Source organism: Neophocaena asiaeorientalis, unplaced genomic scaffold (assembly GCF_003031525.2).
Source record: "Neophocaena asiaeorientalis asiaeorientalis breed wild unplaced genomic scaffold, Neophocaena_asiaeorientalis_V1.1 scaffold43, whole genome shotgun sequence".
Lineage (NCBI taxonomy): Eukaryota > Metazoa > Chordata > Mammalia > Artiodactyla > Phocoenidae > Neophocaena > Neophocaena asiaeorientalis.
Genome location: NW_020173674.1, coordinates 4,702,800 through 4,727,748, shown reverse-complemented (window position 1 = coordinate 4,727,748; position 24,949 = coordinate 4,702,800). Strand labels below are relative to the sequence as shown.

The 24,949-nt window shown below is 42.0% G+C and overlaps 1 protein-coding gene across 10 annotated transcripts in view; it reads left to right on the top strand.

Moving 5' to 3' along the window:
* The window catches only part of PPP6R3 (protein phosphatase 6 regulatory subunit 3), a 128,057-nt gene that overhangs the window by 71,557 nt on the left and 31,551 nt on the right, over positions 1 to 24,949 (top strand). For 8 of the 10 annotated variants that reach the window (XM_024748902.1, XM_024748903.1, XM_024748908.1 and 5 more), the window contains 8 exons: positions 282 to 395; positions 8,225 to 8,354; positions 10,303 to 10,455; positions 12,501 to 12,650; positions 13,773 to 13,837; positions 16,183 to 16,298; positions 17,958 to 18,043; positions 24,624 to 24,710. In XM_024748902.1, coding sequence (XP_024604670.1) covers positions 282 to 395; positions 8,225 to 8,354; positions 10,303 to 10,455; positions 12,501 to 12,650; positions 13,773 to 13,837; positions 16,183 to 16,298; positions 17,958 to 18,043; positions 24,624 to 24,710 — 901 coding nt within the window. The remainder of the gene's footprint in view (positions 1 to 281; positions 396 to 8,224; positions 8,355 to 10,302; positions 10,456 to 12,500; positions 12,651 to 13,772; positions 13,838 to 16,182; positions 16,299 to 17,957; positions 18,044 to 24,623; positions 24,711 to 24,949) is intronic. The other 2 variants (XM_024748910.1, XM_024748911.1) reach the window with 1 other exon arrangement.

The following is a 24,949-nucleotide window of genomic DNA, read 5'->3' as shown; positions in this document are numbered from 1 at the left end:
GGGGGATGGGTATATATATGTGTGTATATATATATATATATATATATATATATATATGTGTGTGTGTGTGTGTGTGTGTGTGTGTGTGTCTGTGTTACATTTATGATACGCAAGATCACTGGCCTTACAGATATATTAAACATAAAATATTGTTAATAAATATGCACAAATGAGGTTGAACTCTTTTATAATACTTGTCTTATTGATACCATGATCTTTTTCTCCGAAGTTGTGTTAAACAGTGTTACAATTAGCGCTTGACTATTGATTTGTTTTCCTAGGCAAGAAATCATAGAGCAGCTCCTATCAAATATTTTCCACAAGGAGAAGAATGAATCGGCCATAGTCAGCGCAGTCCAGATATTGTTGGCTTTACTTGAGACACGGCGACCGACGTAAGTTTTCCTTTCTATCTTGCGAAATGAGCCATTTGGTTTTGCTTTTAGAATTTTTAAAAGCTAAGAGTTAAGTTGTTGGTTGATCGCTACAATATCATGCCCGTGAATTTCAGGTGTTGAATCTTTTTCTACTGTATAAATAGTTTTATATGAATGGGATGCATAGGTGTAGTTGAACTATATGGTTGGTAAACACTATTGGCAATATGTGGATTCTAGTCATTTGGGGTATTGTAGTAGTTACCAAAATGCTTCTTCAATAAGTCAGACCCATACAGAATGGCTCAAACACAAGAGAAGCTTATTTCTTGCTTACGAAAATTGAAAATAGGTGTTCCTGGTTTGTAGGCAGCTCTCCTCCAAGTGGCAGTTCAGGGCTCTTTCCATCTTGTAATTCTGTCCAGTGCTTGCTAGCTTGAGGCTTTGGGTTGTTTTTTTCCGGGGTTTCACATATGAGGCAACTACAGTTCATTAGGCTGTTTAAAAATGGACGGACAGGTGGCTTGAGGCCTTAAGGAAAACTTTGTGCTGTGTGTTTCAGAATCAGAAATATAGTCTTGTTTTCCCTATGTATGTGCCTCTGGACAAGCCAATTAATATTTGTCATATTATTCTTTACAGTTTATACCCAAAGCTAATTTACTTATTAATTGTCAGAGTTTTCCTAATTGTTCTCTGGAGAATGAGAATTTGAAGAGGTATGTATGTGTTTGCATTCCGGGAACATGTGGTTTAGAGATTAGAATTTGTATTTTCTTACCCACTATTGGATCCATCCAGTAAAGCAGAGGGCATGAAGAGGAGGAGAGACACAGTCTACTGTCAGCACATGAAAATTTAGCCATCCAGCGTTTCTGGATTTAGTTTGTGATGTCATTTTGGTTTCCAGCAAAATAGTAAACACAGCCTTACCAATCCCTGCTTCCCAAAGTCTTCATCTCTATTTCTGGTTCTTTAATCTCTGGTTAGTGATAATGGAAGGGCAGTGTGGCAGCACTGCTTCAGCTTTGTTGTCATTTGGAGTTGTATCTGTAGTTTTGACTTTGCCTGTGTCTTCCCTGGTAAATCATATTTTTTTTTTTTTTTTTTTTTTTTTGCGGTACGCGGGCCTCTCACTGTTGTGGCCTCTCCCGTTGCGGAGCAACAGGCTCCGGACGCGCAGGCTCAGTGGCCATGGCTCACGGGCCCAGCCGCTCCGCGGCATGTGGGATCCTCCCACACCGGGCACGAACCCGTGTCCCCTGCATCGGCAGGCGGACTCTCAACCACTGCGCCACCAGGGAAGCCCAAATCATATTTTAAATAACGTAACCAATAACTTAAGGTATTAATCAGGTGATACAGGACTGTTATCTTGCTACTCATGCTGCAAGGCAGTTGCATCATCTCTCAAAATGGTTTAAAAGCACATGAGCTGGTGCTGTGAGATTTATATTGACAACTCTGGCTTGAGAATGGAGACGATACAGTAATAAATGACAGGAAGGAATTTCTGATCAGAAGGAACTTATCCTCAGACCACAAAGGTTTATCAAATACTAAGCACGATTAACTTTAAAGAGGGGCAGGTGGAGGGGTGGTGGACAACTGAGATCTTAGCCTTATCCTTATGTGATTTCTGAATCCCTAGGATAAAGGATAAACCTTAAAAATATTTGGACAAGAAAAAAGTGGGTTAACTACAAAGCAAATCACGTTGCCAGACATGTCATTTGTAAAGCTAACTAAACACTGAAAAACAGGGGGCAGGATTGTGACCCTGAAGCACTTTTGTTGCTGTGTGAGGGCAGGAGGCATTTTCAAGTGTATGGACCTCAGTGTCCCGTCCGTGTCCTGTACCTGGGCCAAATTACTCGAAGATGGACTTTACCGAAGTCAAGCAGAAGAATAAGGTAGAATAAAGAACTTAAGATAAGGAAATATGTTGGTGAAAGTAATGATAAATGAAACAGATAGGAACGTGACAATTCATATGACTATGAAAGTTATGTTAAGAATCAATAATTGAATAAGTCAAATGTTGAAAAAAAACCCAATAAATTCCAGATTATTTTAATAAAACTCAAGAAATAATGAGAGGGCTTCCCTGGTGGCGCAGTGGTTGAGAGTCCGCCGGCCAGTGCAGGGGACACGGGTTCGTGCCCCGGTCCGGGAAGGAAAGGAGAGAAGGGCTAAGTTAGAGCACAATATAACTCTTATCTTCTGCTGAGGAACTGACGTACTTTGATACACAGTTTCATTTTTCATCTTAAAAAAATGATAGTGCCAATGTGTTTTTTATAAACGTAGAATAATAGTAAGTTATGTAACGCCCAAAGCGCCTCAGGTGCAGGGAGAGTAAGGGCACCCTGAGAACTACAGACTCGGGACTTCGCACATACCTGCGAGCCCTGCTCAGAAAGTACTGGAGGCCGGGTAAGAGCCCTGAGAAGGCCTCCCTTGCAGAGTAGGGCTGCGGAGTGCAGCAGCAGGGTCCTTCTCCATTCCCGCCCCTGCTGAATAAAACCCTGAAGCCACTGGCGAAAGGGCGGCAAACCCTGTAACCCTAAAGACACGATGAGGAGGAAGGGACCAGGAAAAAGCCTCTGCCCCACAGGACAAGCAGGGACACTTTTCAGGGCCCAGGCTATTAGAGAGCCCCTACCACTGAGGTAAGGGCAGGATCACCGAGAGGGCCCCACCCCTGAGGTCCATGAGCACTTCCGCTGCCTGAGACTGAGGCTGAACCAGAACAACAGCGCGGTCCTCCCCACCAGGCCACCACACATCGAGTGACGAGAGCAGCGTGCTGGCGGAGGGAAGGCTGCAGTGCGGAAGGAGGCCATCAGCACAGGAGCAGGCTTGAAGGGAAGAACCTCAGCCAGGGGCAGAGCAGACAGAAGTTGAGAAAACCTTGGCAATGCATCCCTAACTATAAATACAAAGTGACTTGAGACACATTTAAAGTCTTCAGTGTGCCGAGAGAAGTCAGTCATAGGAACAACAAAACCCAAACCTAACTCAGCTGCTGACTATAAATTGATCCAGAAACCCCACACTAAAGACCTAGAAAAAAAGGGGTGTATCCATTGCAAATACTAGTTATATCGGTCTCTGTTGTCTTACACAGCATGTCCACGTCACAGCTAAAAAATTGCAAGACAAAGAAGCAAGATGAAAAGAACCCAAACAAACTGAACTCTCAAGAGAAAAAGCAGTCAGGAGAACTAGATTCAAAAATGTTAGAACAATCTGGTAGGGAATTTAAGATAACTGTGATTAATGTGTTAAAGGCTTGTGGGAAAAGTGAGCAATATGTGAACAGATGGAGAATTTTAACAGATATGGAAGATCATACACAAATGCTAGAAATGAAAACTACAACAGAAATTGAAGAATGCCTTCGGGCTCATTTGTAAACTTTGACATAGTTGAGGAAAGGATCAGTGTAGGACACTAGAAGTTACCTATACTGAAATATGAAGAGTTAAACCAGGAAGACAGTTGCTTTGTGAGGCCTAGAAGTCATGAAGCATCACCAGGAACCAGTAACCGTGTGCCCAGATCTCAGTTTCTCATACCATCCTCCAGTAAAGGAACCAGGGCTTCATGGAGAAATGGCTGGTTCTGCAACTGGGCTAAGAAGTATACAAGATGAGTGTGGACCATCCTGTAGTGCAGACAGTAAGGACGCGCTCAGAGAGAAAACCACAGCACCGGGCGCGTGAGAGGGACGCGGGCCAACTAAAAGAGCTCCCAGTGGCCAGAGCTGGGAACACTTGCACAATAAAATAAGGCAGTATTGTTTTATAACACAAAGTATAAAATACCCATGAGTTCATACTGATATAAATAAGTGACCGAATAAGTAAAAGGGGGTGAAGAGACAAACCTCCCCTGTGGGAGAATTCCAAATAGTTCATAATCCCTTCTCAAGGATGAAGAAAAAGACTGTCCGTTCTTGACGTGTAGACTGCACCTCATGACTTCCTTCTAAAAAGTGCAGTATGAAGAGAGAATAAAATGAGAACTTGACAGTTACTCTGTCAAATTTGCCAGAGAAATCTGACCAGCACTTCCTCAGCCATATAATCAAAGTCAGCAGCCAGCACTGTTGTGTTGATAGTATGTAATGAAAATGTCGTTTTACTTGTGTGTTCTTCCTCTCAAAGACCCATGATCATGAGAAAAATGTTAAGACCAGACCCCAAATGAGGGAACATTCTGCAAAGTACCTGACCAGGAAAGTCTGAGTAACTATCACAGTCAAGAGGAGGCTAAGGACACTTGAAAGCTAAATACAGTGTGGTGTCCTGGGTGGATTCTGGGTCAGAGAAACAACTGTAGGCAAAAACCAGGGAAATCTGGATAAAGTATGGATTTTACGTGTAAGTACTGGTTCATTAATTTTGACAAATGTAAGATAATAACAGGGGAAACTGGGTGTGGGTCACGTGGGGACTCTGTACTATTTTTGCAATTTTTTTGTAAATCTAAAACAGAAGTTCTAACAGAAGTGGACGTAATGTTTAGACAGAAGTCAGTAAGAAGCACAGTACTAGCTATTCAGTGGACCTAATTGACGAGACCAAGTGCTGGCAGGACTGCGGGGCAGCAGGAAATCTCATTTGTTGCCGGTGGAAATGCAAAATGGTGCAGCCACTTTGGAAGACAGTCTGGTAGTTTCTTAGAAAACTAAACGTACTTTTACCATACAGCCCAGTGGTTGTGCTCCTTCGTATTTACCCAAAGGAGCTGAAAACTTAGGGTCACGCAAAAACCTGCACATGGTTGTTCAGCAGCTTTATCCACACTTGCCAAAGCTTGGAAGCAGCCAAGAGGTCCTCAGCAGGTGAGTGGATAAATAAACCGTAGTTCATCCACACAGTGGAATATTATTCAGCACTAAAAAGAATGTGCCCTCGTGCCATGAAAAGACATGGAGGGACCTTAAATGCAAATGAAAAAGAAAGAAGTGTGGGCTTCCCTGGTGGCGCAGTGGTTGAGAGTCCGCCTGCCGATGCAGGGGACACGGGTTCGTGCCCCGGTCCAGGAGGATCCCACATGCCGAGGAGCGCCTGGGCCCGTGAGCCATGGCCGCTGAGCCTACGCGTCCGGAGCCTGTGCTCCGCGGCGCAAGAGGCCACAACAGTGAGGCCCGTGTACCGCAAAAAAAAAAAAAAAAAAAAAAAAAAAAAAAAAAAAAAGAAGTGAAAGAAGCCAGTCTGAAAAGGCTACATACATTCTGGAAAATGTCATATTTTACTGTGGAGACAGTAAAAAGATCACGGTTGCCAGGGGTTGGCAAGGGGAGTGAAATGAATAGGTGGAGCACAGGGGACCTTTAGGGCAGTGAAAATGTTCTGTATAATATCATAGTGACCAATACATGTCATTATTTGTCCAAACCTGTTAGAGTGAACCACAATGTAAGCTGGGTTCTGGGTGGTGATGATGTGTCAGTGTAGGTTCATGGATTGTAATCAACATACTCTGGTAGAGGATGTTGATAATGGGGAGGCTGTGCATTTGTGGGGGCAGAGGGTATAGGGGAGTCTCTGTACCTTCCCTTCCATTTTGCTGTGAACTTAAAACTGCTTTACAAAAATAGCTTTAATAAATATCAACCAGTATAACTGATACCAACAGACTAAAGAAGTAAAACCATGTGATCATTTCATTACATTCTTGTATGATAAAACCTCTCTGCAAATTAGGAATAGAAGGGAACTTGGAAACTGAGAAACAAAAAGAAAACCCATAGCCACCATCATTCTTAATGGGCAAAGACTGAAATCATAGCTCCTAAAATGAAGGACCATGGCAAGAATATTTCCCATCACCAGTTCTATTCAGCCTCATGCTACAGGCCCTAGCGGTGCAGTGAGGCAGGAAAGAAAGAAAAGGCATCCAGATTGGGGACTAGGATGTGGACATACGTTTTGTGGGGGGACCATTCAGCCCACTGAACAGCTGAACCAAACAGAGCCAGCGCTGGTGACAGTGAAGCCTCACGCTCTCCGACTGGGATGTTAAGTCATGTGGCCATCTTCTAAGAACACCTGGCAGTTTTTTTAACAAACAGACCTTTATTACAATATATTATCCAGCACTCTCTTAGATATTTACCCAAGAAAAGTGAAAATTGTGTCACACAGAAACTTGTAAGTGAATATTTGTGCCCTTTATTCATAATCATCCAAAACAGTAAATAAGCAAAGTTTCCTTAACTGGTGAGTGGTTGAGGGAGCTGCGGGGATGCAGATACCGTGCATCTGGACTGTAGATCTCTGTTCAGAGAGGAAAGGAACAGACTCCCGATGCCCCAAACAGCCATCACTTCTTGTGCCTTTCCAAGTCTATGTTCCAGATTTCATGTATCTCTTCGGAATATCAGCACAGGTTTTGTTTTGGATTTGGCAGATTTTTACATATATTTGAAAGGATTAAAATGTGAGAAACACCATGGATATTGATTGTAGTACCTGAGTCAAGGCAGGTACATAAATTGATGCTCACTAAGTATTTATTAGATGAACAAATAAAATGTATATGAATGATTAAGGAATTTTAGTATATGTTTTTGTATGGGTTTTTTTTTTCCACATAAGTGGGGAAAAGCGGATCATTCTGTAAATGTGGCTTAGAAGTGACTCGCCACTTGGGGAAAAACATATCATGTCTATGTTTGGCATAAAAATAAATTCCAGATGAGTTAAATGAAAAACACCAGAGGAAAAGTATGCAAATACTCATAGGATTATGGCATTGTAAAGAGCTTTAAGTATGGCTTTCTGGACAGAGACTATAGTGAAGAATGCTATATTTGGCCACATAAATTATTAAAACCCCTACACATTAAAAAGCACTATAATCAAAGCAAAAGGCCTTTACCTACTCCCCCTTTCTAGGAATTGAGTGTCTGAAGGCTGTTCCGTGTAGCTCTTAGAAATCACTTGCCCGTGTGAAATATTTTCAAGTAACAGCCCTAATAACCACTCTCTAGGTGTTAGCTGTGTCCGGCAGCGCCCTCAGTCCTTTGTCTACATTAGCGTGGTCCCCACAGCAGTCCTGGGAGGGACATTCTTGAGTGGTTCCTGTTTTCCCTATTAGAACGAATTACTGGTGAGTGAAGGTCCAGGGTTCAGGCTCAGGCAGTCGTGCTCCAGCAGCTACATTGTTAAGCGCTAGTTTGCACTGACACACCACTCTCAGGTTTATCTTTTAATCTGAACTGTACACCCACATTTTTAGACCCCTCCCTCCTTATGTCCCCAAACTTTGAGAACCCCTGTGCTTTCTAAAACTGATTGGGATTTGGGTGTCTCATTCCACTCGTAATAGTTTTTCTAAAAGGAGTGGTTTATAATGAGTATAGATGAAGCTTTATACAGAAGAGTAAGTTAAGACTTTTAAATAGGAAGCAGTGTTGATTGATTAGTCAAGAGAAACTGTATAGAACAAATACAGGCTTGTTTATTATTAACAGTCTTCCAGTGGCAGGCAGTGTGATGTGTCCTGTAATTCAGGGATCTCCTGCTGCTTTCCAGATTTTCTGGTTAGAGACCTGATATTAGTACAATAGGTATAAGGAGTTAGAAGGTTTAGGAGAGAATTGGAAGAAATGGCATATAATTTCTCACCCGACACTGTACATCTTCGGATTTCAGACCATGTTGGCTGATCCCCATCAAGGTTTTATTACACCTTCTTCCTATCCTTCCAGAAATTTTGATATAATCACTATATATTCTATAGCTATTATGTATATCCCTATACGCTGATTCGGAGCACCTTGAGTGATTTGTTCTGAAGTAATAAATAAAATTAACTTGCTTTGTTTCAAGATTTGAAGGCCATATAGAGATCTGCCCACCAGGCATGAGTCATTCAGCTTGTTCGGTCAACAAGAGCGTTCTAGAAGCCATCCGAGGAAGACTTGGATCTTTTCATGAACTCCTGCTTGAGCCACCCAAGGTAAGGCAGCTCTCTGAAGCCCGTTGGCCAGCCAGTAGCTAGATTTCAGCTGTTGTTAGAAAGTAGATGAACCTTGTGACTCAAAGGACTGGCTGTGGCTCCCATGTGCAAAGCATATTAGAAGGTACACGGGCAGTTGTTTCATTGCTCTTGAGCTAGTTTTTAATTGGCTTTCATCGATATATAGCATCTAAATTGATGAATAGAATAGAATTAAAATTAAGTAAGTTACTCGTCTGCTTAGGAAGCTCAGCTCTTTGTTCTTCCTCTATATTCTGCATACTTACGTGCCAGTACAGTAGTTTTCCTCTCACAGCGTGTTATTGTCACATCTTTGAGGTAAAAGCTAACCTTTTAGGAACTAACCTTTGAAACTGAGCTGTCTTATTCAGAGTTGGAGCAGTGTAACCGCCTGATGGACAGGTATCTCATTTAAGAAGTAGTTGGCTGAATGTGACTTGGAGTGTTAGTTTTTCTGTCGGGAGCATCCGTGTGCTAATCCAGAAATGACTGTTAATCAGGCAGCCGCTGAAAGCACAGACAGCAGACAGCGAAGACCTCCAAAAGAGGGGTGTCCAGGGTCCATAGTGGTGTCCTTCCGTGACACCCCACCCCCTCGGGTTGGCGCAGATCGAGCTTTAGGGGACAAGGCTCTTCCTTTTGGCATCTCTAGGGTGGAAGGCAGTTCCATGAGAGTTCTACCGCCTGCACTAGTTCTTACACTTTGGTTTTTCCTTCTGCCCTGCATCATTGCATCCAGCATCCCAGGCTCTGGAAAGTGTGTCTCTGTGACATCTACGGTGCGAGTTACTGGGAAATTAGTAGACTAGTGTCTCCTTTCTAAAGTAGACGTTTTCTGTTTACTTAACCATCTTGTGGAGGGGGAGCTGGTGTTTAACAGTGGTGTCCTTTGTGCCAGACCTGGGAAGAAGAGGAGGGAGAGTAAGGAGAGGAGAAGGATTTGCTCAGGAGAAGAGAAGTGGAAGTTGGAGGGGAAGGAGGTCCTGTGAGAGGAGAGGGTGTGGCCAGGTTCGCCTGACCTGTGTCTCAGGTGCCACAGTCTTCTTTCTAGGTGGACAAAAAAGGCAGCGTCTAATATGGATTCTCACACTGGTACTCTTCTTGGGCCTCACTCGGAAGTAAGACAGTGTTTGGTTTGCCCTTCCTCTTGTTCACGGCTAGGAGTGAGTTCAGCTTGTGGCTGCTTTTACTACATGATGTGGTGTGTGAGTAGGTCCGTGTTTATTAGAGCTGTGCCGCAGGGAGTGAAACTGGGGGCCGTCCAGTTCCACTGGGCCTGGAGGAGCGCAGGCAGGGGGGGCAGGGATCCCCTGTGGACGAGGACATGGAGAAGGGCATCCTCATCGCTTCGTTGTCACAGGTCATCATCCTTTCCTGCCAAACTTCTGAAGTTCCGGAATGTTCTGTGTCTGTCTTTTGTGATTTCAGAGAATAGAAACTCCCTTTTATGGACAAGAACAGGTTTGAGGTTGATCCTGTTTCAAGGTTGTGATGCAGAGGCAACTTCTGAGTTTGCACTTTTATCACAGATTTGGGAGAGATTGAGAACTGTGACCTAAAACCACTTGTAACTTTTCTTAGTTTCTTAGGTTTCTGGTCAGAATTGGAATATTGCACTTTTTTTTTCGTGGACTTCAGTAGCTTTCTGCTTCATTCCTGTGGTGTTTGCAATGTTGAAGGCAAGGGGATACTTGATTTCTTATAAAATTTGTAGTCCAGGGAAATTACTTAATTGTTTTCCCTCATGTTCATTTCATCATATCTTAAGGATATCATCAGTAGGAGTTTTGGATTTTCCTTCAGGTGTAGAATTTAGGCCACGTTGTTTGCAGGCTTAGTTCACCTAGCGTTGTATCTTAGTACATACTCCTACACCCTTAATTTGTTTACTGAACTGAATTTAATTGGAAAGCTTTTTCTTCCTCAGAAAAGTGTGATGAAGACTACGTGGGGCGTGCTGGACCCTCCCGTGGGGAACACCCGGTTGAATGTGATTAGGTTGATATCCAGCCTCCTCCAAACAAATACCAGCAGTATCAACGGGGACCTTATGGAGCTCAATAGCATTGGGGTCATATTGGTACGATATCCCCTGAAAGATGTCTTAATTTGCCCTTGATACTTTATGGATACATAACTGAAGGTAGAACCTCATAAATTTACAGTATGTGTCAATGACTTTCCTTGGTCCGAGTGTAAACAGTCTTTTATATAGTTTACCCCTTGAGGTTATCATCAATTTTGAATGCTTTCAATTTTTCAGTAGTAATTTATTGTTGCCGTGCGTAAAGAACTGTATTAGAGAATTTGGAAGATGGTAAAGACAGACGTTTCCCTTGAGAAGCTCAGTCTCGTATGGAGGATAGAGTGAGTGTAATCACCCTCTTCAGGGGATTGTATTAGCAACGACTGGGGCTTACAGCATTATTTTCTCTTCATAATTAGCCAGGGGACAAGCTTTGATCTTCTTTCCACTGAGATAGTATACGAGGTCTCTGACCCTGTCCTGATTTGAGTCTGAAAGACTGTCTTTAGTGTGAGACTGTCTTTTGATTTAGTCTGCTTCGGTGGAAGCAGAAGGGAATGGAAGGGAAAAGGAAGAGCCCAGGAATTACCTGGACTTCCCTGACCCCTGAGTTCCCCAGCTCCAAGGCCTGTGTTTGGGATCCATGGGCCTGGCCCCAGGGCCTCTGCTTGCTCTATCCTGCCTCCGCACAGCACAGACGGGTTCCCAGGACCCACACTGTACACCCGCTGGCCACACTGTACACCGGGAGGAACTTGGCGTGTGTTTCAAGGGAGAGTGGGTGTTTGCTCTTTACATGAAAGGTATTGAATGTACACTTCATATACATTTCTCATGTGATCCTAGGTATAAAACTTCATATACATTTCTCATGTGATCCTGGGCATGATTTTTCAGATCATGCCCAGATAGGGGATACATTCCATGGCTAGTAAGTGGTGGAGTCAGGATTTGAATTCACATCCAGTTTCAAACCCATGCATGCTCTATGAACCATTCCCTTTGTTCTTCCTAGTGTCACTGAGATAGATACTTTTAGTTGTTTTTCAGCTTTGTGTTAAATGACATAGCAGTAGAAGGCGTAGAGAGCAGGAACGTTTGGAGAAAGATGAGAAGCTACAGGATTACAGTTTCCTTGCCAGCATAACCCTTGCCCTCTGGGGACATAGTTTTTGCCCTGCCCTCTGATATAGGAAGGATATAACTTCCTAATCCTGTCTCTGGGAGTCTCACTGAAGTCATCAATCACTAGTCTTCCATCTTCCTAGTAGTAAGTTTACAGCTATTGTTAATTCATTCTGTTGTTAATCTTAGAGCTTCTTTTGAGTGATTAATATGATAAAACTCCTAAGTGGATCATTAATCATTATCTTTTCATTTTGAGATTAGATAACCAAGACTCAGCGATATCCTGAATACATACTTGATGCATTTGTGCTTTTTGGAATTGTCTTTTTTTTTTTTTTTTTTGTGCTACTGTTACCTTTTCAGGTAATCTGGAAAACCCTTGCACCTCCAGGAGTTCCGCACATCACCACCTCTCATACCTTTCTTGTTTTGCTCTATCCACTGATAGTTCTATGAGTTTTGAATGCCCGAGTGATTTTTTTTTTTTTAAGGTGTGAGCACCTCAAAACTGGAGACCGTATTTTTGTCTGTCTCCCAGGTTGCACCTAGCACTGTGTGCTGCTCAGAAGTCATCAGTAAACGTTTGTTGAGGCAAAATGAAATTCTCGTAAATTTCTTTGGAAATTTACTGAACTCTTAATATCTGTATTAGTCACGTTGAAAACAAAAAGACACTGCCTTTCTGTCTGAGAAATTTATTATTGTCTTCTCTTTATGTGTTTATTGTTGGTCTCTGTTAGTTTCCATGCAAATTCTGACATGTTAAATGAGCGAATACCATGCTATTTAGTCTATGAAGGCATTTTAAACTGCATTTAAAATAAAATGTGTTCCTTTTAATTTGTCCTATTGTACTAGGAACACATCATTTTCACTTTATTAATTCATTATTTTTGGTGAATGTGTTGCAGTAGTGGCTTAAACATGGAGGAGACTGAATAAAAGAAAGCATTATTTTTCTTTTTTTGTAGGACATGTTCTTCAAATACACGTGGAATAACTTTTTACACACACAAGTGGAAATCTGTATTGCACTGATTCTTGCAAGTCCTTTTGAAAACACAGAAAATAGCACAATTACTGATCAAGACTCCACTGGTGACAATTTGTTATTGAAACATGTAAGCTTACTTGGTGTCTTTTTTTCTGCCACTCCTGGTTATAGCATTTTTCTGCTTATGGTGTGAAGTGAATTGAGGTTTAAGGGTGGGAGGTTAGATTTCAGAGTCTGAATATTTAACTTGTAATGGTACTTTTAACCAGTGATTCTGTAAATCATATCCTGGACAATTAACCATTAGATGAACTTTAAAAAAAAAAAAAAGGCTAAGTGGCTTGCTTATTTGGGAAAATTAATAAATTTGAAGATTTAGAAATCTTTTGGCGATTAAAAGAACAATGCAAGTTTAAATACTGCAGAAAACATTTGAACCAATTATTTGGCTTGCCAGAGTTTTAATTTCTTGTGCTGAATATATGACTGAAAGTTGGGAGAAGTGAGTTCTTATGCAGTGTCGAGGAAGCCTCTTCTGGGGGTCTGTTTTCTTTTGTTAAATATGAGGTGATTTTACTAAGTCAGTCTTCAGGTTTCTTCTTGCTCTGAAGTTCTGTGATTGTGTGACATTCTCTAGCTCATACTGGGTTACGCCCAAACCTTGAAGATGGGAAAGGCTAACCTGGAGTAACCAAGTAGATGGGGAAGACAAATGACATTTGAATAAGACTGGCTGTGCACATTCGATAATGCAGCCCACAGCACTGGTCATTGGCGTGCGGAAGTTTGGCAAGCCACACCTATTTTTAATACGAATGCAGTAATGTTAGCTCATAGAGAAGTAAGTGTTGCTCGCATTTAAAATGTACAAGTATTGCTGTGGATTGTGAGTTAAATTTTTGCCAAGGCATAATTTTCTTTATTCCATTTCAGAGTAAAACTTGTCTTTTGCTTTAGGTCAGTTGCTCACTGGTAGCAGTACTTGAAATATATTATTTCCTCGTAGGTTCACTGCTAAAGGCATAGATCCTGTCTTGAATCCCTGTAGTGTTCTGGGGCCCTTGAGTAAATTTATTTTCACGGTGCATCTGATTTAGCCAGTAATTCACAGCTGTATTAGGCTTTCTGGGTTACATGTATAAAGTGATAGGTATCACTTTTCTGTTTAACTAGAGTTCTGTTTCACTTTAAAAATTTGACACTTTGACATTTATGTCAATGTTAAACTGGAACGTTCCTTTTTATTCAGCTCTTTCAAAAATGTCAATTGATAGAACGAATACTTGACGCCTGGGAAATGAACGAGAAGAAACAGTAAGTAAATTGTTTTCTGATAGGAGTTCAGTTTGATTTTTAATTTGAAGAAAATATACTCCCTTGCCCTAGACAGGGAACAATGAATATAATATAATTACATGGTACAGGCCACTTTACAGTTACAAATGGTCCTCTTGGGACTTCCAGATTATTTAATTGTAACAGATATTTTTCTAGTAATTTACTTTTAGATCCCCCTGTCTTTCTACCTGTCTTGAAAGAACAGGGGTTAGGAGTACCCCCCACCTCTGTTGCTGCCTTTGCAACTTCTTGGTCCTTTCTGAATGGCTGTTTTTCTGAGAATAATGGGGAGTTGAAGGGAAAGAATTACAAAGTAAAGTCCTCCTTAATTAGCACCTTTGTCCTTGTTACCCCGGTTCTCATGGAAGAAAAGAGTCACTTTGTGCATGGAGCTAGAGGGAGGGTAAAATTGCTTAGTATTTCCTTTTTTAGAAAATTTCCGTTAGCTGATCGGCAAGATTACTTGAAGTATTAGTTGCTGCATGTGAGTAGCTTTGTTACAGAGTTTTTTCCCTAGCGGTTTTGTCTGAAACAGGCATTCCTCTCTAATGCCCTGGGAGCTTTTGTGCCATCCCACAGATTCTGAAGCAGGTGGGTATGTCTGGGAAACACTCTCAAGGTATACTTCTTGTGTTTGTTTTTAAGTCAGGTTTATTGAAGTATACATTTTTGGGTATACATTTCTAGGAATTCTGACAAATGCATTCAGTCATGTAACCATCACAGACAAGACACAGAACGTTACCATCACCCCATAAAGTTGTCACGTGCCCCATTATAGTCTAACCTTTCTCAGGATCTCCCTGCTCTGTGTCTCTGTTCAGATGTCTCTTGCAGTGCCCAGGAGAGCTAGGTAACTCACGGGAGCTGCCTGCTTTGTTTTCTGGGGTTTGGTTTTTAAAAATTGCTTACTAAACACCGATAGGGCTTTGCTTTGACTCTGGGTGGCGAAAGGTGGCGTGTAGGTTGAGGGTGGCAGGGGTTCAGTCTTGGTGGACCTCAGATACTTTCCTCCAAATGGAGCTCCTTTGGGGTGCTGTCTGTGGCCAGAGTGGCATCTCTGGTTATGTGTCTGCCCCGTCTTAGCCTTCCTTGACCCCCTTCCTCTCTGCTTCCTCGTCTCGCCAGTGCCGAGGTGTCCCGTGTGCTCTACTCCCCGCAAGCTCCATCCTCTGAAGGCCTGGCTAATAATATTCCTCCCCTCTTGGGGAGTCCTGAAAGAGCTTTTTAAGGTTTCCTTGAACAGGAAGCCTAAAGAAAATTCAGAGCCTTGGGCCAAAAAACTTGGAGATGGGTGTTTGTTTTCCCTTGTGAGGGTTTGAGGGAATACCAGAGTTTCTGACTAAGAATTTGCCCAGAAGGAATACTCGGGTCGTGGGATCTTACTGTGAAACTGAAAGAGGCTCATAGCAGTTCTGCTAAGGTCAACCTTATGCCTTCAGACCCTTAGGTATTCCCAGGCCCTCTACTAAGCTTATTAGCAGATATTTCATTTTCCAGGCAAGCCTACAAGCACAGTATGGTTTTTCTTAGTGACTCCTGAAAGATTCTCCCTCGAAGCAAAGAGCTCTTCGGTTTGTTTCCTCCTGTCTGCAATCAAAAGTCTTTTGTTTCATAGAATTTAAAGACTTGACACTTTGTGAATATTCGGGCGGAGAAATCACTGTGATGTGAAAAGTTTGTCTAAATGTAAAGATGGGTCATAGTTGTGAAGATTGGACTCTAAGTGGGGAAGGGGTGAGGAATAATGTGAATGTCCGTGTCCAGGTGGGAAGTGGGCCAGATGCAAGTTGACTACCTCTCATCTTGGCCAAGTCCTCAAATCAGCTAATATTTTAATTTGAGAAATGCCATTGGTAGATAACTATCTCGATGATTGATTGATACAATTAAAATTTGATATCTTAGCAAAATGAACCAGCAGAATTCTCACCTCATTTCCCTACAATCTGTTTAAAGTCTGAAAAATAGTTTCACAGAAAGATAGGAAGGAAAGTTACAGAATCATTAGGCATCAGTGAATGTTTGGGGTTTTGTTTTTAAAGATACTATGTTACTGAGGATGGTTGGTTTGAGTCTTTGAACAGAGTTTGTCCTGTTGACTGAGGCTACAATGTAGTCTTTTGAGTAGACAGTTGCTGCCACACTCCCACCCCCACCCCCTACACCAACCTGGTTATATTACGTACCCTCTTCTTCCGCCTGTTCTTGTCTTTAGTGCCTCAGTTCTTAGAATGATTGCTTAAATCCACTGTACTTACCAAGCTGTTCATCACTCCATCCTCTCAGGAGTCTGAATATTTGTCCTTTACCCCTGGTAGAGCCGAAGGAGGAAGACGGCATGGCTACATGGGACACCTGACAAGGATAGCCAACTGCATCGTGCACAGCACTGATAAGGGCCCCAACAGCGCCTTAGTACAGCAGCTCATCAAAGGTAATGGGTTTATGGAATTTTCATTACATTTTTGTTGGATTGGAGAAAGGATTTAGGGGTAAAGTGGAAATATTCATAGCTTTTGAAATAGCTGTCTGAAGAGTTTCCTTATATTATCTCGAGATTTGAATGAGGCTCTTGAGAAGGTGTTTGAACAGTATAGATTTTTGCTGTATCTCTGTTCTTAGTTCTGCAGTCCTTTATTAAGTATTGGCAGGCTCAGCCGGTAACTAGTTACCCACTTTCATTCTCTAAGGGTATTGCTCACTAAACCGTTCCTTTGAGCTTGAAGTGCTCGTAGGCTGACAGTTGAGCCACTTGAGCTACAATTACTCTTGCTTTTTATTTTCTTCTGAAGTCCCCTACATAGCCTATGGACTGAGTTCCTTTAATGGGCATATTAAAGCATTTAACAGCATTTTTTCCATCTCTCTATTACTAAAATGAACAATATTAGCCAATATCCTAAAGGACTCTTTCTGCACTAGCATTTGAATTTAATCAGCCCAAGGTTACTTGGAAGAAACCGTTTTGATGCCTTTTACACTGGCACCAAGGCCTTGAGTCCATCTCCTCCCAAATGAGAGCATCAAGAACTCTGTGTGCTCCAGGTTTGGTACCAGCGGGATTACTAGTCCGGTGACTTACTCTGAAGGCAAAACATCTTCAACCTCTGTGGTACAACATTCGTTCAGTTATTAACTTGCTGAAAATCATCTCTCAGTCTATCCTACTATTTCTCTCTTAAGAATGTTTGTGTTCAAGAGGCTGTTACCTATTGAATGTGCACGAAAAGTATAGTTGTGGCCCAGTGATGGACAAATTGGGGCTAGCCCACCTGTAATTTTGCTTCTTGAGCGAGATGTTAGCCAGATCATCACACTTTATGTCCTTTGCTGTGCACGTGTATTGGCCATATGTATGATTTTTTGTTTTTAGATCAGTTTTCGTTTTATGGAAGTTGCTTGCCTTTGTAAGAGTGTGTACACACGTGTGTTTAAACCAGAATTGTCAGATGACAGCCTTAGTGAGGCCTCCAAGATTACAGCTATAGTTTCATTTTCTCAGAAAAGTATTTGTGTATCCTTTTCTTTACAGTTTCTGTAGAAGGTAGCTTTCACTATTGCATACGTATCCATATGTTGGCCTATGACACAAACATTTAGGAAACATTATCTCTGAGCAATTTGAGAAGCCAGACTGGGTTCCGTGGGACATTCATTGGCCAGATGCCAGTCAGAGTTTCTCAAGAAAGTGCGCAAGAGCTGACATTTGCAGTGTTTCCTAAACTCACGTGACCATGGAGCAAAACTGCTTTTACCCCCACCTTAAAGACTGTTATCTTTACAGGGAACTTATTGGAAACATATTTTCCAGGTTAGGTTTTTACCAAAAGGTCTTAAAAAACTTGTTGAATTCAAAGAACTGCTTAGGGCTCTTGGCATCAAGCATAGACCGTGGTGGAGAGGGGGTTCCTGAAAAGTTCTCGGGGTTCAGACTGAGCATGGCTATACCCCGTCCCTCCGAGAGCTCAGCCTGCAGGGATTGCTCGCCTTTGAGGAACCACGTGGGTGGTGCCTTCTCGAGTTACTACCTGTTTATTTGTCTGTGTGCAAGTCACTGTAGTGATAATGTTTTTTTCCTTTTCTCCCTCTGAAGATCTTCCAGATGAAGTCAGGGAGCGATGGGAGACGTTCTGCACAAGCTCCTTAGGAGAAACTAACAAGAGGAACACGGTAGATCTAGTAGGTTCTACAAGGTTACATTTCTGTGATTTCGATGCTCTTGGCCTTTGCCCGTCTATTCAGAAAGATGTGAGACATCTTCCACTTGTCCTGATAATTGTAGGCCAAGCTCATGTTTCTTACCAGTAAAAGAGGTCAGTGCCCACCGTACTCTTGCTAATTTGCCTAGTCAGCTTCCAGTTCCTGCTTGGGATGACGTAAGGGCACAAAGAAGCTGCTCATACCTGCTCCCACTGTACTCGGTGTCCACCTCCCTCAGTGCCCTGCTCCCCAAGCACCTCAACAGAGCAGCCTCTAGCCTTCCTTTTACCGTGTTGGGTTTGTTGCCTTATGCCTAAATAACCCCGGGTGGTTAGAAAACCTAAGTATTCGATATTTTCTAATGTTACTGAGTTGAGTTGACCCTCATTAAAGTCATTCCCAGAGGGGGAAAATTTTATAGATGACTTTGAAAACCCCAGCTTTAATAGATTGGTACTTTGAGCCAGGGAATAATGGCATTGATAATATTCTTAAAAATTATATTGGACTTTGGAATGTAGTCTTTGTTTTCTTTAATACGTTAAGTTTTAAGGTAAGTATTGCTTTTGCTTTTCAAGGAAAAGCATTTCCTTTTGCAAGCACATGCCAGCTGATAGTTGAGGTGGTGGCCTTGACTCTACATGGGAGTAGGTGTGTCAGGCATTTAATTCTGTATTTGAAATTCAGCAGCAGCAGTCTTGCATTTCTAATATACAGTAATGCCTCGATTGTTAGGCAGCCTTATCTGCTCAGAGCAGAGCCTAGAAATGGGGTGGGGGTGGTGCTGCAGAGCGGTCACTAGTCACCCTGCGTCACCCGCCCGAAGGGCCCGTTGCCTCCTGCTTTGCAGATTGTCTAACAAGTTTGGTTATCTTTTTCCAGACTCTTGACAGGTTGGTGGCTTGTTCAGGTGGATATAGTGAGAGAATTATTAGGTATTAGGAGCTGGAAGAAATATGAAGTTGAGAGAGAACTGTAAAAAGGGAGCTGTGTGGGGCCATTTAGTTAAAATAGATTTGGTGGCCCTTATTGTCACAGGGTGTCACAGCCCAACAGAGGAAATGGCATTCACTTTGACAGCCCTGAGGGATTAAGGAAGGGTTAAGTAACTTTTAATGAATGTATTACCCACTGTACATTGTTTTTTTCCCCCCAGTCAAATTGGTTAAAATTCTGGATCATCAGGGTCTTATTGTAGGGTGAAATTGTTCTCTCATACCGTTAAATTGAACCTTTTAATTTTAGAGGTTCCCAGATTGATTCCTTGTTAAGAATGCAGGAAATGTGGTCTCCTTGAAGGGGATTTTTGTCTTGTTTCTTATTCATAAAGAAATAGGAGTATTAATTCTGATCTTGCTTGGGAAACTTCGTCAAAAATTGCCTTTTGGGGCTTCCTTGGTGGCGCAGTCGTTGAGAATCTGCCTGCTAATGCAGGCGACACGGGTTCAGGCCCTGGTCTGGGAAGATCCCACATGCCATGGAGCAGCTGGGCCCGTGAGCCACAACTACTGAGCCTGCGCGCGCTCCTCGACAAGAGAGGCCGCCATAAGGGGCCCGCGTACCGTGATGAAGAGTGGCCCCCACTTGCACAACTAGAGAAAGCCCTCGTGCAGAAACGAAGACCCAACACAGCCAAAAATAAATTAATTAATTAAAAAAAATAGTTAAAGCTTTAAGAAAAATTGCCTTTTGATTGACTTCAGAGGTAGAAGTAAAGAATGTCCAGTTAAACTTGTTGTTATCAGGATTTTTTTAAAAAGTTATCTTTGGTAACTCAAGCAGATTTCTTTTGTGAGTAGTTTAAATATTTATAAAGATGGACTTCGTCGCAGTTCAGGTAGCACTCAGCTACTTTGTACGATGCCGTCAGTTATCTAGTCTGTGACTGTGTGTAATGTCATGTATGTCCACACAGAGGAGCGTGGGCTTGCCCTGCATAATTAGTGCACAGCCCTTTTGGGTCAGACACATCTAGACATAGATTTACACCTGTGTTGAAGGAAAAAATCATCATGGGCTCCACCTATCACGCTGATTGAAGCTCAGTTCTCCTTCGCCTATTGCACTTTCTGCCGTAATACTTGGACTACGTAGATAATCTACAGTAAAACAAAAGGAGGAGAAGTTCGCTTACATAGCGAAAGTGGTCAGATATATAGAGCCCTGTTAGCATTGCTCATACCCTTTGTTGACTTAGCCCCACTCTGTGCTTTTGTTGTTTCTTGAGACTTTTGTGTTGATCTCTCAGGACCTCTTCACTTCCTTGGTTTCAAATACCCAGTACTAAAATACTACCTCTACTTAGTCTTAAGTCCTTCTAATAGGGAATTTTGCTTTGTAGTATTTTTAGGGATATGGGTATTCCAAGTTTTAAGGATCCTTATACATTAATCCTGGGCCGCCAAGGAGAGTTGAACTGTAGCCTCCAGGCTCTTCATTTTCTGCCCAGAATGTTTCAGGCTATATCCCACATGTTCCAGGGAAAACGTGCTGTTGTGAATATTATTATAAACACAGTTTGATACATGCAGTGGGTGTTGCCCTTGCAAAAATGTCATACAGAAATGTCATGCCCACTAAGTCGTGTAGTGCAAAGTCCAAATAAAAGCATTTCCCTTCTGATTGCTTCAGGCATACTCATCACTGAAATTGGCAGTTAAATAGTAGACTGCTTATTCCCTGCCTCCCTCCCCAAATAGATAGCTTAGATGCACTGCCCTGACTTAGGTGGCTTTAGGATGATGGCTCAGATACCTCTCTGGGAATTATTTCAGGTATATTCATAGAACTTGGGTCAACCTGTAGTTCAGCACCAAATGCTTGAGTTAGTGCATTGTTAGGTTGCCCTGGCCTGTTCTTTATTTTCTAGCCACAGCCAGGATTCGTTCATTTATACAGCAAACACTCACCTATTCTACTGGCTGTGGGCCTGAGGACTTGCTCGGTTATGTAGGATAAGCTGTGCCAGCCCCAGGCTCCTGCCATCTTCTAGGACAACATCTGTCTTCCAGCTCCTATCACTTCTAGGGCAACATTTGAATTACCTTCTCTCTGAGATCTTTGAAGTACTTTAATCTTCTGACCCCGTCATGCCAAGGTATATGAACAAGAGATTCATATACTGCTTATGTTTTTATGTTGGGAGTTTATCATGAGTAAAATTTGGTGTTTTAATTATATCCAGAGGCCTCATTGTTTTGACTAAGCCCCCAAACTGTAAAAATTGGTAAGGATTTAGATACAGTAAATTTAGATAACGTAGGCAATGTTTCTGTACTGACTTTGGAAAATTGAGTTTGTTTCATTCTCGGCCTGCCTCTCCAAGGGTGAGGATTTTTTTTTAAGGTTGAGGTAGTTTATGAGATAGTTTATGGAGGCTGTGTAGAGTAATACAAACATGCATGTATGAAATTGCCTGGAGATCCAGCAGGTCAAGGTGGAACGTCTGAGGGTTTGCATTTCTAACCATCCCCAGGTCGTGTAAGTGCTGGCGGTCCACAGTGGGACCACGTGCAGCAAGGAGCAAGTGTCTGTAGCTTCCACTTTTCACTGGAGGTTACCAGTTACCAAGTTACCAGTTATCAAGTCATACTTAGGATTCTCCTAGCAACCTAGTCAGCCAAGATGAAGAAAACTCTTATTTGCTTTTTCTTTTAAAGACAGTTAATAAAACTGAAATTTTATTATGAAAGAAGGTAACAACTCAAAAGCTTTTTTTTTTTCACTGCAGCTTCAAGAGTATAGTTTACTTAGAATGCATCTTGCTTGGCAAGAATGTTCTTATGTACTTGTTACTTTTTTTAAAGTTATGATTCTGTATTCTCATTTAGTGATTTACTAGTATTCGTGAAATATTTGAGGGGCTGCTGTGTGCTGGACACTGTGGATATTGCACTAAACAAGATTGGCAAAAATCCGTGCCTCAGCGGAGATGGATAAACAGATGGAGGGTAAACTAGGGGGAGGGAGTCGGGGAGTGTTTTGGGCAGATGTGCATTTTAAAATTAGGTGGTCCAGGAGAACGCCGTGGAGAACACTTGTGTAGAGGCCGGAGGGAAGTGGGGGAGGAAGAGCGAGTGCAGAGACCGGCACAGCGCCCGCGCGGCTGTATCAGAGCGGGCCAGGGAGACAATGGGAGGAGAGATTTAGAGGTTCTGTGGGCCAGATCTCATGCAGCTTCACGGCAGGCTCCTGGGGTTGTGATCTTAGTGAGATGAAACCGTTAGGTTCGGAACTAAATAAAAAGTGACACGATTTGATGTCAGTGATTTAAAATCCTGTAATGATTTAAAAGATCATCGTGGCTGCTGGATTGAGAATAGACTATAGTGGGACAAAAGGTCGAGGCAGGGACACTGGTTGGATGCCTAATATAGTGTTAATCCAGACGAGGGAGAAACTTTCCACTGAGGAGGTGATAATAGACTTGATGAGAAGTGATGGGATTTTAGGTTCCATTTTGACAGTAGAGTGGACAGATGTGGGTGAGACAGAAGAAACAAGATGACTAAGGTTTTAGCTGGAAGAAGAGGAATGAAAGAGGCATTTCCTGAGCTGAAGATGCCTCAAAAGGGGTGTGTTTGGGAAGCTTAGATCAGGGACTGAGATGAACAAGTTCTCCCCTGTAGGTAAATTAAATGATCTTTTAGCTCATTTTATTAATAACGATTTCAGACTGGGTATGGTGTAGGTAGGATCAGAGTCCCCACATCTTTTAAAAACATAATTGAGAAGGTGTGCAGGCATTGTGTTATTATTAATAATAACTTGGTAAAACAGTAGTTTCTTTTTGGAGGAAAAAATTAATTGCTTTGAGGATACAAGTTAAGGAGAATATGTAAGGGGGTCACAGTGTCTGGCACATAGTAGTTGCTCAACAAAAGCTAGTTGCTTATTTTAATTAATGACCTGATAAAATCTTATTTTGTAGCAAAAAGTATGAATGAGGACACATTATATCCTTTTTGAACTTAAACAAGATATACTAGGAGTAGTCAGCTCCTTCTTTTCCTCTCTAGTTCACCGAGCTTGCTCTTTGAATTGTCTTCTGTTTTTGTGCCCTCCCCGCCCCCCGTGGTGCTGCACCCCTACAACACACATGGGCTTAATATGATTCTTGTACTGGCCAGCCAAGTTGCCCGAAGCTCCTAAATCCACTGCAGTGAGACAGCTTGACCTGCTCTTGACTGCAGTTGCCCTGCAAGGTGCCAGCTGCCATGACCAAGCAGTATTCCACCACCTCCTTTCTGCATCCTGGCTGGGCTCTCGTGGAACACCCTCACCCCCATATCTTTCCCACCAGCTTGCTAAAGCCACAGTTGACTCAAGCAGGTTCCCTTCATTGATCACAAATTCTGCCTTTGATTTCATCAGGCCAGATTCAAAATTTGTGTGAATGCTTTCTCTATACTTTAGGGAGGATGGAGAGGGAATTAATTGGAAACACTGGGTTATTCACTTGGACTCAGTATCTTCACCAAAGATAGCCAGACAAAGGGAAAAGAGATTAATTTTATTCAGGCAGTGATTTATTCAGAATTTCATAAGCCATACCACATACAAACTCAGTTGGATTCTACTTTGGGCTTCTTGAATCAGTGTTGGAACATCACAAAGCAAACCAGGCTGGTGTCTATAACTCTAGGCTTCTAGGCACAGCTTCAAGGGCTGGCAGGTAACGGCTGCTTGTGTCTCCCCCAAGGACAGTGCTCTCTGCCCAGAACACTTCTACAGAAAGTACGGGACGAATAGCTCAGAAAATACAGCGTGAGCTACCCTTGGAAGCATAGTGCTTGTTCTTAGAATTTTACAGACGGTTCATTTCCATCACTTGCTGTAGAGCAATTACTGTCATTCGTGTGGTGCTTAGCCATTTGTGTATCTTCATTTCTAATTGTTAATACATTTATGAATTAATAAAAATCACCATGAATTGGTGAGCAGTTCGTGTTTATGCTTTTGCTTATTAATGTGAGTTGGTTTTAAGTTGTGAGGGCAGGGGGTTACGTTTTAAGCGACAGAAGACTTGGGGTCTTGTAATGAGCAGGGGACTACTGACCTAAGTCATATTTAGCATTTATGAACAATGCTTTTCTTAGAATGGGCAAGAAATGCAGGAATTTAAAGTGAAATGGTTGTATTTAAACCTGACCTTTCTAGTGGCTCATTAGTGATCCCTGGGAATTGCAACTTTACCCTTCAGGCTTGGCATATTTAATTATTTCTATATTTTATCTGAGCTATTAACTTCTTCCTTCCCTTTTACCAAAATCACTTAAATGGAGTACCACAGCTCTCACATGCTTTCTGGTGCTGTTAATCATGAGTGAAGTAACCACAGGTGGGCAGCAGAAGGACAGGTAGCCAAACCATCCGGTTGAGTGAAGTGTACCCTTGAATTATTGGGTGGATTTTACAACTTAGCTGTTACTTATTTTTGTTCCTGCTGTTGTTAACACATTAAGAGAAAAACTAAATGTGATTTTTTCCGTAAAAATGCTGATACAAATGTCCAAAACTTTTCTCTGTTAAATAGTTTTTTACATTTCTATGCATATAGGTTACAACCTGCCATATTCATTCATCCAGTGATGATGAAATTGACTTTAAAGAAACGGGTTTCTCACAGGATTCTTCTTTGCAGCAAGTGAGTCATGCCTAAAGTTTTGCTTTTTGTTTTATTTTAAATGCTTAGTTTAGTTGCCATTTGTGAATCAGCGTTGGAGTGAGACATGCATTAGGTTGTGATTTGGGGTTAACCTGTTAGCTAGGCAAAGACATTTAAAAGAGGAAGCGTTGGGTACATGAGAGGAAGGTTTATGTTGATTGTAATTCCAGGGAATGTTTCTTCAGATCTGATAATAGTGATGAGGCCGGTAAATTTTC